The following is a 20,442-nucleotide window of genomic DNA, read 5'->3' as shown; positions in this document are numbered from 1 at the left end:
GTTTCGGTCACTTGTTCTCACGCTGTATTCGAGGAAGGTGGGAAGTCAAGCCAAGCGAATGTAATCAGCAAAGATGGGTGATCGCCACAAGTTGTTTTTCATTTTGGCCTTCAAAATACATTTTGACCTCCAGCAAACCTGACTTCTCATAAGTGATCAAATAGTGGAGGCGTACTAATGATATTTGTCCACCTCCCTCAAATGCAGCATCAGTCTGCTGAGGTAACTGATGGCCGGCAACATGGCAAAATATGCATTTAGAGTAGACATGTCCAAAGTCCGGCCCGGGGGCCAAATGCGGCCCGTGGTCAAATTTCATCCGGCCCCCAGCCTCTGTCATAAAATCAATAACTTCTGGCCCGCACACAGACTTAATAAATTGGTCATCAGAACTGCAACCAGCATATGAAGTAGCTTACACACGTAATGCTGCTCCTCATTTACCACTAAAAGGCAGCAGCACTTTAACCCTTTATTGCCAAATGTATCACATTTGATACACCTAAAATTTCATGATTTTCAGACTAATTTAGAATTTTGACATTTGTTTTTTGGAGAAACAAAAAGATGGTTGCAAGTCAACACATGCGTCTGCAGGTTCCATGAGAAAAAAAACATGATTTAGCATGGGTTATAGATATTAGAGCGCTTATTACACATATTCATTTTGACTTCTCACAAATTTGAAAAAAAGGTTTCATTAGGACCTTATTTTTCAAATTTTGAGATTCTCTGATAATTGCTTCATGTTGCAGGTATTTAAGGGCTAAACAACATTACTCCGTGTGACCCTCTACTTCCAATTTTCTAAAATGGCGACAATCAACAAAAAAAAAGTTGACTGTGACGGCCGACGCTTCAAGGATAGGTGGAAATTGGACTATTTCTTCACTAAAATACGCAACAACTGTGTCTTGCCTCATTTGCAAAGAGACAGTCGATGTTTTTAAAGATTTCAATGTGAGGCGATATTACCAAACAAGACACGCTGACATGTACGACAAGATTACAGAGAAGATACACAGCGAGAAATTGAAGCAACTTGAAGCTAATTTAATTTCACAGCAGTAGCATTTCGCAAGAGCCCGAGAGTCGAAAGAGAACGCCGCAAAAGCTAGTTGCGAGATTGTTGAAATTATTCATTAAAAAAATAATAAAGCAAATGTGACACACTGAATGGCTTGCTAAATTTTGCTTAAATATATTGTTCTACGTTAAGGACGTCAGCCAAGGTCGGCCCCCCACATTTTTACTATGCCAAATCTGGCCCCCTTTGCAAAAAGTTTGGACACCCCTGATTTAGAGGCTGTGAAAACATACAGAAGGAAAGGGGAAAAGGAAAGTTTCACAAAGAACGAGGAAAAATATAAACTGGTCACTTGCTGCTGGCTACAACAGAAAATCCGCGGTGAAAACCCCCCAATGTGATATCACTCTGCCCTGCTCCTCTGCAGAGCTTCTGGATTACAAATGTTGCTGTTCATACTGCAATTATTGACATGTAATGGTAAGTTTTAATAACTTTATGCTGAAAACATAGCCAACACTATTGATTGCATGGGTCATCTCATGTTGTTTTTTTATTGGCATGCTATAATGGTGCCACTGACTCGCGCTAGCTTAGCCACTCCGGAGCCCTGAAACTAACAAATAACTTGCAAACGAAACAGAATTTGTTGAAATCAACTCCACCAACTAACTAAACCCCCGATAACTCGAAGATTAAGCCTAATGTCAAAAATCCTGAACTTCCGCTTTAATGTTTTACGGCGCTGTAAAGACGCCACGTGATTGAACAGGCCACAGTCATCATAGAACGGGAAGCTTGAGTCTGATTGGTATAATAGAGTCATGCTTTTGTTGCGACGTCTTATTGGGGAAACTAGCAGCGCCACTGTTGGCCTTTCTGGCTAGAAAAAGAAAAAGTAAATTATAATATGTAGAATAAAGAGGGAAAATGTAACAACTAGTGTAGCCCAAAGTAGTGGAGTAGAGTAGCGTTTCTTCTTCACAAATCTACTCAAGTAAAAGAAAAATGTATGGCCTAGTAAAATTACACTTAGAAATACATTTTACTCATAATGTTACTCAATTAAATGTAACGGATAAATGTAACGTGTTACTACCCACCTCTGCTCCCAGGGATAAGAGAAATGCGTATATTGACATTACAGACATGCACGGTAACAACCGTTTGTTCCTAAATTTTGTGTTTTCATGCGCGCTGGTCTGATTATAAATAAACATAAACCAACCCACTCCTCGAAATGGGTTTGATTGGAACATTTTTATTCCGATCAGGCTTTAAATCTGAATTAATGTGTCCATGTAAACATATGGTGACCATATTTTGATTTCCAAAAAAGAGGACACTCGGCCCGGCCTCGAGATACCTGAATTTTGCTCGAAGATCACTCAAAGATGCCTACATCACCCACTTTTTTTTACTCAACTGGTTACTCAACAGGCTTTATTCTTCCTAAAATATAATCAAACAATTTAAAAAAATGATTGAGTAATGATTATGAAAAATAATATAATGCAGACCCATGGAAATGTAGTCCAGTCAATACACACACACAGTAGGCTATGTGCGACCTCAACATTTTTTTTTAAAAATTACTATTAGAACAACTGTCGTTGACAAATTGTTATTCCCACTCAATTTTTATTCTCATTCAATGTTCTAGATTAGATGCAAACAATTACCGAAATAAACTGACAAGCTTTTCAACCAGCATGTTTCCAAACGCAGCAGTTCAAAGCTACATTGCCCATAATGCCTAGCGCGGCTGAGCTCACTGATTGCTCCCCTATTAGCGAGTACGGGAGCTGAGGCAAAATCAGACTTTGCTATAAAAGTTTACCTTATTTTTTGGACTACAAGTCGCACCTGAGTATAAGTCGCACCAGCCATAAAATGCCCAATGAAGAGAAAAAAAACATATACAAGTCGCACCGGAGTATAAGTCGCATTTTGGGGGGAAATTTACTTAGACACATAGAACAGATATGTCATCTTGAAAGGCAATTTAATATAAAAATATAATAGAGAACAACATTCTGAATAAGTGTAGAGTGTACACTTAAACACATAAATACATAGAACAGACATGTCATCTTGAAAGGCAATTTAATATAAAAATACAATAGAGAACAACATGCTGAATAAGTGTACAGTGCATGAACAACGAAATGCCAATATACTGTCCTCACCAGGACGCTACGGCTCGGTCATGGCTATTCAGCGGGCGAAACTCCCAAATGACGATGCTGGATATCCGTATAATTTACTGAATCAATTTCGTCCTCGATACCAAACAGGATCGCATCGACGTAAATAAATGATAATTAGGTGCTTTTACAGCAATGACATGAAAGAAACGGTTAGCATGCATTCGTTAGCATTAGCGCATTGTTCAAACAACCACACAACTGGCTCTAAGTGTCCGATTGCGGGTGAAAAACAGACAACAACAACAGAAAAGATTATACACACAGGCGTTGCCTCTGTAGCGATATTTTACAAGCATAAACAATGAATGTAGGTTCGCAGCCGTGTTTCTCTCTCGCTAACTCGCCCACTCACTCAGAGCTATGTCGCTGTCGGTCTTCTTCTGGCGTGTGAGCGCTCTTCTTCACGTAAAAAAGTGCAAGTGCGTCCCCACGTGGGCGTGAAAGCGCCACAAACTAAAAGCATGCATTTCAATATAAAAAAGTCAATAATACAATTGAACACACATTGCCAAAGGCAGAACGCGAACGTGGCCATAGCTATTAAGTTATTCAGATAACTATAGCATAAAGAACATGCTAACAAGTTTACCAAACCACCAGTGTCACTCCAAAACACCAAAATAACATGTGAAATGATATCATAACGTGTTAATAATTTCAGACATAAGTCGCTCCTGAGTATAAGTTGCACCCCAGCCAAACTATGATAAAAAAAACTGCGACTTATAGTCCGAAAAATACGGTGTAATCATCGGCAGCGCAAAGATGCGACACCAAACGGGATTTGACAGATTACACCAGTACAAATCTCAGACAGAAGTCAACAGTTGCCATTATATACCTATCTATCGTAAAAAAAAAAAAAAAAAAAAACCTAATAAGAAACACAGCTATTTAGAATATAATACCAGCATTCAACCAAATAAACTAAGAATTACAAGACTCACAGAATATATTGCATCTTTGTGTACACATATAACCCTGCACACAACAGAAGACACGTGATCGACATTAACAGGAGATAAACTTACAGAAAGGTGTATGAAGCCACGTCTTTTAGAACTCCTTACTGAACTCCTTAATGTAGTCTAATCTCTCGCCAAACCGTGAGTAGATGGTGGTAATTCCCCATAAAACAAAGGGTAAACTGCCAACAAAAAAGAAGATCTACTCCTTCTCCCGCCCCTACTAGTAGGAGCCATGTCAACGCAGACAATTGCTGCCCCCTAGCAGCCAGAGGGATTCTCTTCAAATTTGTCCCATAAAGATCATAAAAAACAGACATTTTCATGTATTTATGAAACCCAGCTGGACGCTCCGGAGGGCACATAATAAGGACTTGTCTGGGCAAAAGAGGACGTTTGGTAACCCTATGTAAACATATAGCCACTGTCAGCCAATGAGTTAATGACGTACTCTACACAACGTTCTGTATCCATCCTGTTTCTTGCCATTTTCCCACAGATCATTCTTCACTCAATGCACAAGTACCAGCCCCGCGTTCATGTCATCCGCAAAGACTTCAGCAGCGAGCTGTCGCCCAACAAGCCTGTTCCAGGTGGCGAAGGTGTCAAGACTTTCAGCTTTCCCGAGACAGTCTTCACCACCGTCACCGCTTACCAGAACCAGCAGGTACTGCTCGCCGCTCTGTCCTTCACCGCCTCAATCCGATGTTTACCAAAGAGTCATTTTTCTCCACAGATCACCAGATTAAAGATCGACCGAAACCCGTTTGCTAAAGGTTTTCGGGACTCCGGTAGAAACAGGTATGGATATTTGGTTTTCACTCTTGTGCACTGGCAACAGTTGTGTATGAATTTTATCACCCAACACTCCCCAATTCGGCTTGGTTGTGTTGGAAGCAGTCACAGTTTCTATTTTCTACGTTAACATTTGATGAGTGAGACAGCTTCTGTTTGATAGCAACACAGTTCAAAGGTGAGAATAAATCCTGCTTAATTAGTGCATATTTGTAAAGAATGACAGCTCAAAAGTGCGACTGTTGGCTTCTGTTGTTCTTGTCGTTGCATCAGAGGTGACATCATATGGTCCTTTTTTCCTTCTTCCTTTGAATGCGCATGTTAGAGAAATGGGGACTCGGAGGGTGTTTTGAACATGAAAGCAGCCCCCGTCATCTGGTCCGCATTATTGGCGGCGCAGATATCCGAGACATCTTTTTTCGCTTTTCAAACAATAGACCTTGTGATTTATGGCCTAGTGTTAAAAGGAAAAACAGCAACACATGAGAAGATAAAACGCCTTTCACGCTTGCAGAAGATCGTCAAAATGAAAGCAAGAGATCTCGTTTTCTGTTCATGTTGACACCTCGAGCGCTGTTATAAGCGCACCAAATTTGAACTTGATGCGACCTGTGTCCGGAACACGACAAACTTTGGAAGTGACAAATGTGACAAATTTACAATTTGTTTCATTCTCATGATACATCAAACCCAAGATGCCACCTGTGTTCAGAACACAACAAACTTTGGAAGTGACAAATGTGACAAATTTACGATTTGTGTAATTCCCATGCCATGATACATCAAAGCCAAGAAAGCAGAGTTGCCTAACAATGAAAGTAACGAAACTGCAGCGGAATATTTAATGTTACTCCAAAAAACTTTTTGTTCAGATCAAATTCAAAGAATCATAATATTTTGGGGAAAAAAGTCAACAACCTGCAAAAATAGACTTTACAACAAAAAAAAAAAAAAAAATTAGATCGAACGTGTCAGTTAGCTATAGTTTTGGAGATCTGCCCGAAATGTGAAAATCCAACCAAATTAAGCGAAAATGGGTATTAACTGAAATGGAAATGGTTATTTCCGAATACACATATCTACCTAAAAAAAAATGTCTACCATTTGAGAATATAATCATGCAGTGAAGAGCTTTGACGTAATATGCTGTTTTCAATGTATTGCACAAATTCAGATGTTTTGGAAGTGGACAAATTGCATTAATGTAGCCACATTTCATAAGCGGTGGTATATCCATCTAACGACAAATGTAGCAAATTGTAAAACAGAAATTATTCAATCTAAAAAAATAAGCATATTGTGATAAAGTTCATTATTTTCTGTAATGTACTGATAAACATTAGACTTTCATACATTTTAGATTCATTACACACAACTGAAGTAGTTCAAGTCTTTTATTGTTTTAATATTGATGATTTGGGCAAAAAAGTCAAGAAAAAACAAAAATCCCTATCTAAAAAAATTAGCATATTTCATCCGACCGATACAAAAAAAGTGCTTTTTAATACAAAAAAAGTCAACCTTCAATTAATTATATCAGCTATGCACTCAATACTTGGTCGGGAATCCTTTTGCAGAAATGAATGCTTCAATGCGGTGTGGCATGGAGGCAATCAGCCTGTGGCACTGCTGAGGTGTTATGGAGGCCCAGGATGCTTCGATAGCGGCCTTAAGCTCATCCACAGTGTTGGGTCTGGTGTCTCTCAACTTCCTCTTCAGAATATCCCACAGATTCTCTATGGGGTTCAGGTCAGGAGAGTTGGCAGGCCAATTGAGCACAGTAATGCCATGGTCAGTAAACCATTTACCAGTGGTTTTGGCACTGTGAGCAGGTGCCGGGTTGTGCATGGAAGCATGAAGTGATCCAAAATCTCCTGATAGCTAGCTGCATTGACCCTGCCCTTGATAAAACACAGTAGACCAACACCAGCAGCTGACATGGCACCCCAAACCATCACTGACTGTGGGTACTTGACATTGGACTTCAGGCATTCTCATGCCAGTTCTCTTTGCATTGAGCGCTTTTATTTTTGTGAACATTATATATATATATATATTTTTTTTTTTTTTTTTTTGAGAGATAGGAATATTATTTTTGTTGTGCTTTCACTAAATGATACAGTAGCAACTTAACTGTGCATAATGGGAAGTTGGGCAACCATGACTGTCAGGGGTGGCTGGAAATGGTATATGCTCTCTGCGTTGTGTTCAATACAGGGTGAAAAGATCATCTCCTGTCATTCTTTCCCGCGTTGCTCGCCACAATAGTAATAATTGTTGTGGAAGAGATGCCAAAGCTTATACAAATAAATAGCGCGGCTCCAGTGAATCTCCACTCCACTCGCTTGTCTCTGCCTTTTAGCTCTCAATATACTTAAAATGGCGCCATTGTATTCTGTTTGCGGCAGTGCGTGAGTGGGTCGTTCCACGCATGCGTTAAATATTTTAACGTGATTAGTTTAAAAAATTAATTACCGCCCGTTAACGCGATAATTGTGACAGCCTTAGTTAATACACTTATGTAAAGCTGTCGGCACACGAGGAGCGAATGACGCTGGGATACACACAGACACATACAGTAGAGGTTCCTCTTAGCCAATTGGATGCCAGGAATGCTAGGCAATAGCCAATGACAGAGCAGCTAAAAGTATGTTACATTCAGTAAACTTTTGGAGCTGCGAGTACCAGTCATTCTGCATTTTTGCTTTTCTTAACCTGAAGTTTCTTTATTAACAAGAGGCATTATTTTCCCATTGAGGCGTGTCTTCATCTGAAAATTATGTATGTACAGTGGGGCAAATAAGTATTTTGTTACCACTAATTTTGCAAGTTCTCCCAATTGAAATTATTAGAGAGGCCTGTAATTGTCAACATGGGTAAACCTCAACCATGAGGGACAGAATGTGGAAAAAAAAACAGAAAATAACATTGTTTGATTTGTAAAGAATTTATTTGCAAATCATGGTGGAAAATAAGTATTTGGTCAATACTAAAAGTTCATCTCAATACTTTGTTGGTAATAACGGAGGCCAAACGTTTTCTGTAATTCTTCACAAGCTTTTCACACACTGTTGCTGGTATTTTGGCCCATTCCTCCATGCAGATCTCCTCTAGAGCAGTGATGTTTTCCCTCCACAGATTTTCTATGGGGTTGGGATCTGGAGACTGGCTAGGCCACTCCAGGACCTTGAAATGCTTCTTATGAAGCCACTCCTTTGTTGCCCTGGCTGTGTGTTTGGGATCATTGTTATGCTGAAAGACCCAGTCACGTCTCATCTTCAATGCCCTTGCTGATGGAAGGAGCTTTTCACTCAAAATCTCTCGATACATGGCCCCATTCATTCTTTCCTTTACACAAATCAGTCGTCCTGGTCACTTTGCAGAAAAACAGCCCCAAAGCATGATGTTTCCAGCCCCATGCTTCACAGTGGGCATGGTGTTCTTCGGATGCAATTCAGTATTCTTTCTCCTCCAAACACGAGAACCGGTGTTTCTACCAAAAAGTTCTATTTTGGTTTCATCTGACCATAACACATTCTCCCAGTCCTCTTCTGGATCATCCAAATGCTCTCTAGCAGACGGGCCAGGACGTGTACTTTCTTCAGCAGGGGGAAACGTCTGGCAGTGCAGGATTTGAGTCCCTGGCGGTGCATTGTGTTACTGACAGTAGCCTTTGTTACAGTGGTCCCAGCTCTCTGTAGGTCATTCACTATTCATTTTGACGCCACGGGTTGAGATCTTGCATGGAGCCCCAGATCGAGGGAGATTATCATTGGTCTAGTATGACTTCCATTTTCTAATAATTGCTCCCACGGTTGATTTCTTTACACCAAGCGTTTTACCTAGTGCAGATTCAGTCTTCCCAGCCTGGTGCAGGTGTACAATTTTGTCTCTGGTGTCCTTCGACAACTCTTTGGTCTTGGCCATAGTGGAGTTTGGAGTGTGACTGACTGAGTTGTGGACAGGTGTCTTTTATACCGATAATGAGTTAAAACAGGTGCCATTAATACAGGTAACGAGTGGAGCCTCGTTAGAAGAAGTTAGACCTCTTTGACAGCCAGAAATCTTGCTTGTTTCTAGGTGACCAAATACTTATTTTCCATTCTAATTGGGAAATAAATTCTTTAAAAATCAAACAATGTGATTTTCTGTTGGTTGAGGTTTACCTATGTTGACAATTACAGGCCTCTCTAACCTTTTCAAGTAGGAGAACTTGCACAATTGGTGGTTGACTAAATACTTATTTGCCCCACTGTAGTTCTTAAGTAGAGGTACCACTGTATAGTAGATTTAGTCTGTCGTCAATGTTGAATGCCTCCCTGTATATCAATCGGGAAGTTTATTTAATTTAGGTGTGTTACTTCCCCTATGGCTTCACTCGCAATGTGAATGTCGTCCAAAGCCAATTAGCATCAGCGCTAACTCCAGGCAGGAAATGTCGACTCTAAAATAACTCGGCTGGGAGTTTGCTGGAAGTAAATCACACTCATCGCTGAGTTTCGCGTCCACGCTTTCATGCAGATTTACTCACGCTGTAAAACATGGCCTCCCTCTTTAACAGCTCCGGTTTCCTGCGAGTGGGAGTTTTGGTTCCCCCCAATGCGCTAGACTCTTCCGCTGCTCGTAGCTCATCTTTACAATAGCTTTTAGTTTACAGCCAACATTTCCTCTCCAGTTTCCTTTTTGTGTTACGCGTCAACCATCTTGATTTAGGGGTAGGCAACCCGTGGTTGCAGAGCTGCATGTGGCTCTTTTTTGTGTGGTCACAGTAGATTTGGAAGAGAAAAAAGGTACTTTAATATCATTTTGATCTTAATTTTAATTCTGAATGCAATCATTCCTTACTTCCTGACCACGACAAAGGGACTTTTATATTTAGACAATTATTCAAGTTCATAAGATGAAATGGCAAATCCAACTTTTTTTTTTTTTAAATGTTGTGACATTGCTGATATAAGTTCAGTCAGCCCATGAGCTTGCCTGTCGAATGATGTTTTGTGTCATGTATGTTCTGGTTCAGGACGGGCCTGGAGGCCATCATGGAGACATACGCTTTCTGGAGGCCGCCGGTGAGGACGCTCACCTTTGAAGACTTCACCCACATGCAGAAGCAGCAGGGTCAGTACATACCTTTGCTTCGAGTGCCTAGATTGTATTTTGTGATTATTACTACTAACGTTTTTTTGAGAAAATATGCCAGGTTTTAGCATTTTATTTCCATAATAAAATAATCATAATTTATTAAATAATTTCTATGGTTTTCCTGTAAATTTCCAGCGTTTACCACCATTTTCTTGCATATTTAAAAGTGCTATGAAATACTACAGCAAGTGACTTTAAAATGATACCAGAGCATATTTTGGACACAAATCCATCGAAAAAAAAAAGACAGAAAAAGGCTTGATAATGAATTAGATCCTAGTTAGTCTTGCTTTCTCAGCTGCCTTGGCCCACTAAAAAAATCTCAAAACAGAAGATGATGTCACACCTAGAATGAGCAGCAGATTTTTGCAGTCTGCGAGCTTGCTTTCCATGGGCGTTCTATTCTCTTGTTGCTGTGTGACCCTTCTATTAACACTTACGAGCTTGCGCAGCACTAGAACGCTAGACACGGTCATCAATTCTAGTTGTGATGTCACTACCAAAATTGCTGAAAAAAAGAGATGCATTGTTTTTGGTGGAATAACTATGAAATGGTTAAAAAATAAACAGCCAGATTTGAGTGCCTTAGTCGTTTTCTACAAGTAAAATTACATTAATGCAATTATTTTTATTATTTGAAATGGTTACCATTTGAGAGCTCAGAGCACCTTCAAGTGAAAACATATGTACAACAACAACTCTGCATCTATATATATATATGTATATGTATATATATACAGTGCCTTGCAAAAGTATTCGGCCCCCTTGAATCTTGCAACCTTTCGCCACATTTCAGGCTTCAAACATAAAGATATGAAATTAATTTTTTTTGTCAAGAATCAACAACAAGTGGGACACAATCGTGAAGTGGAACAACATTTATTGGATAATTTAAACTTTTTTAGCAAATAAAAAACTGAAAAGTGGGGCGTGCAATATTATTCGGCCCCTTTCCTTTCAGTGCAGCAAACTCACTCCAGAAGTTCAGTGAGGATCTCTGAATGATCCAATGTTGTCCTAAATGACCGATGATGATAAATAGAATCCACCTGTGTGTAATCAAGTCTCCGTATAAATGCACCTGCTCTGTGATAGTCTCAGGGTTCTGTTTAAAGTGCAGAGAGCATTATGAAAACCAAGGAACACACCAGGCAGGTCTGAGATACTGTTTTGGAGAAGTTTAAAGCCGGATTTGGATACAAAAAGATTTCCCAAGCTTTAAACATCTCAAGGAGCACTGTGCAAGCCATCATATTGAAATGGAAGGAGCATCAGACCACTGCAAATCTACCAAGACCCGGCCGTCCTTCCAAACTTTCTTCTCAAACAAGGAGAAAACTGATCAGAGATGCAGCCAAGAGGCCCATGATCACTCTGGATGAACTGCAGAGATCTACAGCTGAGGTGGGAGAGTCTGTCCATAGGACAACAATCAGTCGTACACTGCACAAATCTGGCCTTTATGGAAGAGTGGCAAGAAGAAAGCCATTTCTCAAAGATATCCATAAAAAGTCTCGTTTAAAGTTTGCCACAAGCCACCTGGGAGACACACCAAACATGTGGAAGAAGGTGCTATGGTCAGATGAAACCAAAATTGAACTTTTTGGCCACAATGCAAAACGATATGTTTGGCGTAAAAGCAACACAGCTCATCACCCTGAACACACCATCCCCACTGTCAAACATGGTGGCGGCAGCATCATGGTTTGGGCCTGCTTTTCTTCAGCAGGGACAGGGAAGATGGTTAAAATTGACGGGAAGATGGATGCAGCCAAATACAGGAACACTCCGGAAGAAAACCTGTTGGTATCTGCACAAGACCTGAGACTGGGACGGAGATTTATCTTCCAACAGGACAATGATCCAAAACATAAAGCCAAATCTACAATGGAATGGTTAAAAAATAAACGTATCCAGGTGTTAGAATGGCCAAGTCAAAGTCCAGACCTGAATCCAATCGAGAATCTGTGGAAAGAGCTGACGACTGCTGTTCACAAACACTCTCCATCCAACCTCACTGAGCCCGAGCTGTTTTGCAAGGAAGAATGGGCAAGAATGTCAGTCTCTCGATGTGCAAAACTGATAGAAACATACCCCAAGCGACTTGCAGCTGTAATTGGAGCAACTATAAGCACTATTTTTTTCATTGCGACGTAATTTGTTTAAAAGTTTAAAATATGTGAGTGAATAAATTTTTAAGGTCGTTTTTTTTTTTTTTTTTTTTTAAGCTAAATATTAGACATCAATTAATGATTCTAAACTACAAATGATAGACATTTCAAATAATATAATTATTTACCTTCTTTTTGGTTGGGTTGAAACAAAACCGGTTGCTCAGTGTCTGTAAACTGGGGTCTCCAGGGTAAAACAGGCAAATTAAAAATAGTCCAGCGGCATAATGCGCCATGAAACTGCTATGGCAGCATATATACATATTTTTCTATCAAACACAACACTTCTTTTGGTTTAAAATACAGCAGTTTATTTTATAGACGGGTGCAAGAGCAGAAACTGCTTTTCAACCTTGTGTGTTTTCCGCCAAATATATTTAGATAAGCTACTGTATATTTAAAAAGCCTGTTTTATTACTACAAACTGTATGAAAATGAGCAATTGGCACATTTTTCTGGACGCACAGCTGAAATTTTCATTTTTTTTTTTTTTTTAAATTCTCAATTTTTCCACAGTTCCAGGAACTTTCTACTTTATACTGTTCAGAAAAAAATGAACACTTAAAATTCTTACGTTCTCTTTCTGGAATGATGATTTTTTTTTTTTTTAGGGTCTTCTGCAATTTTTCCTCTCCCCAGACCCTAAAATAACACTTCCCTTTTGCTTCAAAGCAAAGGTATTGCATCATTAAAACATTGTAAAATCCCGTTGGTGGAGATAACAATTCCCCTGGTCTCAATGCGACATGGGTCACCCGATTCGGCCTCCGACACATTGACCGTCGTTGAGGCAAGCCGGGTCGCCTGACGTCACGGTGGGACTAAGTGTTTGTTATCGTTAAAACGTGAACTCTGAGTGTGAACACCATTTTTTCCCCGTCCAGCCCCCCCAAACATCCCCCAAGTCCTTTGGAAACGAAGGAAAACATGACTTCACATATATTTCACGCGTATGCCTTTCTCCCCACGGTGAACCCTCTCTTTCCCCATTCCTTATCGAAGGCATATGGCGCATATGATAATTTCAATTGAGCCACCAGTCTGTGGCTAGTGCTAGAAGCTAACGTAGCAGTCTACATCATTAGATAGTGATAAACATCAAATCCATTTGAAGTGGAATGGCTGGAAATTATTGTTCATGTTTTAGTGCCATTGACGGTGATAGAAGTCTAATCCATTTTGAATATCAAAATGGATTGGACGTCTGCATAGCCAATAGCAGCTGATGTGTTTGTTTTAGGGCTGTCAAACGATTAAAATTTTTAATCGAGTTAATTACAGCTTAAAAATTAATTAATCGTAATTAATCACAATTAATCGCAATTCAAACCATCTATAAAATATGCCATATTTTTCTGTAAATTATATATATATATATTCTGTAAAATAAATTGTTGGAATGGAAAGATAAGACACAAGATGGATATATACATTCAACATACGGTACATAAGGACTGTAGTGGGCATTTCACTCTACTGTCATTTAAATCTGTCTATGCTGTCCTCACTCCGAAGCGTCTACTTTTTCCAAAGCTAGACAGCTAGTGAACGATGCCTTAATAATCAGACTTCTTCCTTTTTCATCTGATTTATTAATAAAATGGCCTCAAACCATTGTCCTATTTAGACCGTTGTAAAGCTACAAAAAAAAGTACACAAGCATTGCATTAGCAACAACGTTAGCTTAGCACGCTATACAGGTTCACTAAACATAAACAAAAAGCGTCTCATACAAAAAATATAACATTTCGCTTACTAACATAATATATACATTCTTTACAACAACCATACTTACGGACAGCTCTTGTCCAAGGATCATATAAGCACAACATTACAACGTATGCGTCAGCCCGAGACGTCGTGCAGCCATATAGAACTGGCAAGAAAACAATAAACCATGTCGCAAAGCGACCACAAGAGTTCACTGTTAGACAGCACAAAAAGCCTTGCTGTAAAACTTACCAAAAGGCAGAATACTGTCTGAACGGGACATGTGCGTTAATTGCGTCAAATATTTTAACGTGATTAATTTAAAAAATTAATTACCGCCCGTTAACGCGATAATTTTGACAGCCCTAGTTTGTTTATTAAATACACATTATTTCACGGCCTATAATCCAGACCAGATTATCAAGCGCACTATCATCAAAGAGTTTATTTTCATACGTAAAGCGCAACGGATTATAAAGCACATTAATGCATCAATCCACCTCATATCTTTGAACATTTGTATTACAGTGATCCCTCGTTTTTCACGGTTGAAAAATCCACGAAGTAGAGGCGGAGTTTATTTAAAAAAAAAAAAAAGGGTATTCAATGTAGGGCTGTCCCAAACGACTAATTTCCTCCCGATTAGTCAGCCTAATATTTTTACGATTAGTCGACTAATCTAATAATTTTTTATTTTTTTATTTTAGTAATTTAATAATGAATTTTTTGTTGAAGCTTATTAGTTCACAAAAAAACATTTTGGAACAACTAAATTCTTTTCTTAACGTATGAATAAATGACATAAATATCAATACTAAATCACAAACAATGAGGTCAAATGCTGCTGGCATTAATTACTGCAAAAAAATGTAAACGGAAACACGGTGACCTCACCTTTTTAACAGGATTCAAAACAATTCTTGCTCTTTTTGTAGTATGTCTATATTGTTCTAAATGTTAAAATGAATTGCAATGTCCCGGACAATCATTTTCAGAATACTTTGTGTGAGTTCAGATGCGCATTTTGGTGCGCATTCCACATTTTTGGGGTGAGGGAAAAACTGTTCAACTTTTGTTTTAATCTGAAAACAGATTAAGCAGAAGGCACACTGAAATATTACAATTATTTAGAATGAAAGGCACACATAGTCATAGTACCGGTAACTAAAAATTAAATGTATAGTACTAATTTGATAGTATACTACTACAAGTGTACACACAATGATACTTTATAATATAAAGTAACTAACATTAGTGCAGTCATGGATTACAGTAACCAGACCAGTGCTGTCTCCATATATATTTTTATTATATTATGTATATACAGGATATATGTATATATTTTCCCCAAGTGGGAGCTTCCATGATCCTAATAAATACAATCTGCATGCTGTGCACAGAGATGTCGAGATCTACAGTTTTCAGGGGCAGCAGCAGAGTAGATTAATAACATGATGTACATGTGGAAAAAACTTAATGATGCAAGTTGAGAAGACGCACATAAAGGCAACTTCAATTTAAAAAAATCATTGCCAACCAGTGCTTTTCAAGGACACTTTCGAGTATATCAACACACGAAATGATGTGTAGTAGACGTGCTGGGGTCCACATTGTCGCGGACAGCAAGGTCGCTGATAGCTAGAAATCCGAGCAGTTCTTGAACGTGGCAAGAGCACTACCTCGCTCATCCGAACACAACCAGAACTTTCTACCTACTCCTTCCTTCCCTCCTACTGCACCTCTGCCCGATTTCTCGCGGCACACCTGACGATCTCTCATGGCACACTAGTGTTGAAAAACACTGCGCTAGCTTGTTGTTTCTTGTTGTGTTCCAAAATTACTCTTGGGTGACGGCGCTTCAAGTGTTCGTTCATTGCCGACGTGTTACGTGCGGGTATGTGAGCTCAGCTTAGCAAGAGTACACATAGTGGCACCCTCCATATTTTCCTTGAAATAATTCCAGGCTCTGGCCATTCTGGTGCGCTTTTTTTCACCGCTTGCATCGCGAGCGCCCACCATTCTAAACTTTATCTGCACGTAATTTTTTTTTAAACCCGTCATTACCCGTCGACGGTATGTTTTGCCCGTCGACGTATTTACGTCATCGATGACGTCGACAACGTCGACTAGTCGGGACAGCTCTACTATTCAGATTCAACACCATTGGAAAGAGATACATACTGTATAAAACATGTTTCCCCTTTTTTCCCCCCAAAGTATAATTAAAAAAAAAACTAAAAGAAACCAAAAAACTCCTTATTTGTATACAGCGGGAAACACTCAGGTGACTTGAAGTTCCGCTCTGACACCCCCAATTTGGCCAAATTTTAAAATTGTCCGATATGCATGTGTGTTATTCATCATTGGAAAGGTTAAAATCTCAGGGCATTAAAAAAAAAAAATTAAGCAGCAAAACCCTAACTGGAGGTGAGAGCACGCGATAGCAGAATTAAAGACGCCACAATTTTAACGAGATATTATCAAGTACCTACCTTGTTTCGATCCAGAAACTCCATGTAGCATGTATCACTGAGTGTCAAGACACAGCTGTGAATGGTCACAGCCAGATTTTTTGGGGATTTTATGGGTGAAACATGGTGATATAACAAGGGTCGCGATGCAGAAATCGCATACAACAAGGAGTGGTTGAGATTTTCTTTTTTATATAGTTACCCTTTTAAATCTTATTTTTCAATTTTTCTTTGTTTGGATCGATTATGTATCATCTAACATCGGAGAAAATGTGACAGAAAAAAAAAAAAAATACAATTTAGCAATAGTTATGAGGTAGATGTCCGTGACTTTTTTACAGACGCCATTTTTTTCATTGTGACGTAATTTGTTTAAAACTTTAAAATATGCGAGTGAATAACTTTTTAAAGTCGTGTTTTTTTTTTTTAAACAAAATATTAGACATCAATTAATGATTCTAAGATAAAAATGACAGACATTTTGAATAATAAACATAATTAATTACCTTCGTTTTGTGGCTGGGTTGAAACAAAAGCGGTTTCGCAACGTCTGTAAACGGGGGTTTCCAGGGTAAAACAGACAGATTAAAAATTGTTCAGGGGGCTTAATGCGCCATGAATCTGCTATGGCAGCCAGCATATAGACATTTTGTTCTATCAAACACAACAGTTGTTTTAGCTTAAAATACAGCAGTTTCTATTAAGGAGGAGTGCAAGACCAGAAACTGCTTTTTCAGTCTTATCTGTGTTTTACGCCATATGTATATTTTAATAAATGGTTTTTAAGCACTGCAATGTAATAATTATGTTATAAATGGGATATATATAAAATAAAACAATGATTTGATCATGCATATATCTTAAAATCATTCAATAAAATACTGGATTTTTTTTTTTTGGGGGGGGGGGACTGAGGGCGTGAAGTTTGAAGCATGATGTAGCGAGGGATCACTTTGTTTGTGAATTTATACATTACTTGTTATATGGTTTTATTTATGTTCTACTTAAATACTAAATTAAACTACTAAACTGCTTAAAACAACTTTAAACAATTTTATTTGTAATTTTTTTATCAATTAAACGTTCTACTGTATATTGTACCGTATATAACATTTCGAACTGCAGAAACAGTTAATTGAATACAGTAGCTGTAATGCGCCAACAAAATAGGTTTGAAGTTATTAAGCACAATAAAAGTCATATATCAGGCGCATTGTCAGTTTTAGGGACAAATCAAGGCAAAACGTGCGCCTTATCGTCCGAAATATATGTTAGCGATAAAGCCATTAGAACAGTAGGAAGGTTGTTGATCAGTTTTCCTTGAGTGTTTTAATTGGTGATATGCCAAAGTTATTGTGTGGTCAGTGTAAAAATTGTCTATTTTTTGGGCAACTCTGAGTCATCTACCACTGTCAGTGGTAGAATTAACGGGGAGGGTGGAAGTTCAAGCAGACCCACGTTGAAGGTGTCTAATTTAGAGTTGCAACAATTAATTAGTTAAGGGAAAACTAGTCCGTTATCAACTAAATTAGAAACTATTTTGTTTATCAATTAGGGATTGGGACATTTTTACGATAAATATCCCAGGATGAAGTATTGAAAAGGTTGTCAATTGATTGTGTGGGAGTTGCAACATCTGTGTGAAAGGCAGAAGCATGTTCCGCTAGCTCAATCCTGAACATTTGCCGTCTTTTGTGTTTTCAGGCGGCAGCACAGGCACGTCTCCGACCACCTCCAGCACGGGGACGCCCTCCCCCTCTGGAGCTGCCCACCTTTTGTCCCCTTCCTGTTCGCCACCCGCCTTCCACCTGGCGCCCAACACCTTCAACGTGGGCTGCCGTGAGAGCCAACTTTGCAACCTTGGCTTGTCCGAGTACCCGGCGTGCGCCCGTGGTAACATGGCGGCTCTGCAAGGATACAGCGGCCTGGCCGACAGTTCCTACGGACGCCTCCAGGCGGCGGGCAGCGGCGTGGCCTCCGCGCAGAATGCCGAACCCTTCCTGCCCCAGAGAACTTCCTCCCTGATCGGCATGCAAGGTGGCACCTCCGCGGGTGCCCCAGGAGCCACCGCTGGCAAAATGGAGGCCTACGGAGGCCAGCTGGGTTCCTTCCCCGCTTCACAGCTGCAGTACGTGATGCAGGCGGGTCCCGGCGGGTCCGGGGGCGCCTCAGCCGCCGCCCCCTCCGGGTCGTCCCCGTCCTCGGCTCACGTGTTTGGCGGGGGCCACCACCACGTGCAGCAGGGCTCCTACAACGCCTTCTCGCTGCACAACCCCTACAATCTGTATGGATACAACTTCCCCGCCTCGCCTCGCTTGGCCACCACCCCTGAGAAGCCCCAGGGGGGACTGCTGTGCTCCTCCGCTCCAGCCGGCGCTTTCGCCGAGCGTCAATACTTGTCCAACAGCAACATGGACACCATGCACATGATCGGCAACGGCGGCGGCGGCCAACAACAGGGCACCGCCGCCTGCGACGGACGCCAGTACGGGACCCCCTCCCAGATGTCCATGCACATGGTGTAGAGACAAAAGGGAGGCGGCGCAGCGTTTCCCTGAAGCAAATTCAAAACATGTGAATTTTTTTCCCCTGGCTGTTAACCTTTTAAAAAAGGATCGTAGCTCGTGAATACGCCCCCTCTTCTTAAAAAGGTTTTTGAGGGGGCGTCCTTACTACTATTTAATTTTATTATGGGGCGGCAGGGACAACAGTAGGTGGTGGTGACGGTGGTGGCATCGTGGATGGCTTAAGGTTTAATGACTCAGGTGGTGTGGGCAGGGGGCGGCGTAAGTGTTGGCAAGGGTGGAGGTGTCTCAGAACAGGGCACCATGCAATGGGATTTGCGACTATCCAATATATGTGCTGCTCTTTGTCACACTTTTCTTGCTGCAAACAGGGGGAGAATCGAGACATTTTGGACGGGAGGGGACATGTTGTCGTCTCTTGACAGACGGAAATCCGTCATCACCATTTTGGAGTGGTTTATATCTTTTGGTATATGAATACATGAATATATATATATATATATATAATATTATATATATATGATGGAGAATGCAATCATTAAGCTTAACCGTGTGAGAAGTTATCAGCAATAGCAAAGCAGAGTTCCTCAAGTGTGTGTTTTGTGGTATTTAAGTGATGAGCAATACCATCATTGCTATACAAATGTGTGGCATAGCAGAAAAGACATTTGGTTTTTGTGTAAATGTAAATAAAAAAGGTGCAAAGCACATAAAAAAGCTCAATAAACGTTTTAATTCAAGTACGTTCTATGCAGTGTTGTTTTCGTCAACGATGACAATAACGAAAATATATCAACAACAACCACAAACATATCTTGACTGACCAAAACAAAACGAGATGGATGCCTGTTGTCGTCTGACACGAGAACGAGATGAAAATTCCTTTCCGTCATAATTTCACAATGTGTGATATTTTCTTATTGTATGTGTAGTTAGCACGCATTTTGCAGTGTTTGGTCATGTCACTCATGTGACGTGCAGCACCGCCCGGTGAGAAAGCCTGTGCCCAATCCAGGCTCCTTTTGTTAAACATTAAGTGTCAGGTGCTGCAAGTTTTGCTTTCTTATCTTGGCTAGATATGCCATGTTGCTTTAGCGTCTTAAGGTCTGTGCTAAGTGATCATCACACACGAAACTAACTTGTAGCGTTAGCATAGCGTTCGCGTTAGCATTAGCATTTAGCGCGGTGACTCGGTGTCTTCTTGAACTCTTGAAAAACATTTTACATACACGGGTTCAATGAATGGTTTTTATTTCCATTAGCAATGTGGCTAAAGCACAGACTTCATAATTATATTGACGGGTCACATCCATCATACACTGCACCGCGCCTTCAAATAGGGGGCCTGCACACATCAAGAGGAGTTATTCTCAAACACACGCAGGCAGTGATTTTTAACGCCGGATTTAGGTTGAAAAAGTACGAA

General features: G+C 40.1%; 1 protein-coding gene across 1 annotated transcript in view; it reads left to right on the top strand.

The window, feature by feature from the left end:
* tbx15 (T-box transcription factor 15) overlaps window positions 1-19,708 on the top strand; it is a 51,205-nt gene extending 31,497 nt beyond the window's left edge. Inside the window, exons 5-8 of the mRNA XM_057852538.1 lie at window positions 4,702-4,869; window positions 4,939-5,003; window positions 10,018-10,115; window positions 18,196-19,708. Coding sequence (XP_057708521.1) covers window positions 4,702-4,869; window positions 4,939-5,003; window positions 10,018-10,115; window positions 18,196-19,016 — 1,152 coding nt within the window. The 3' untranslated portion in view covers window positions 19,017-19,708. The remainder of the gene's footprint in view (window positions 1-4,701; window positions 4,870-4,938; window positions 5,004-10,017; window positions 10,116-18,195) is intronic.
* Window positions 19,709-20,442: the final 734 nt, after the last annotated feature.

Source organism: Corythoichthys intestinalis, chromosome 12 (genome assembly GCF_030265065.1).
Source record: "Corythoichthys intestinalis isolate RoL2023-P3 chromosome 12, ASM3026506v1, whole genome shotgun sequence".
NCBI classification, from domain to species: domain Eukaryota; kingdom Metazoa; phylum Chordata; class Actinopteri; order Syngnathiformes; family Syngnathidae; genus Corythoichthys; species Corythoichthys intestinalis.
This window is presented reverse-complemented; position numbering and strand designations above follow the sequence as displayed.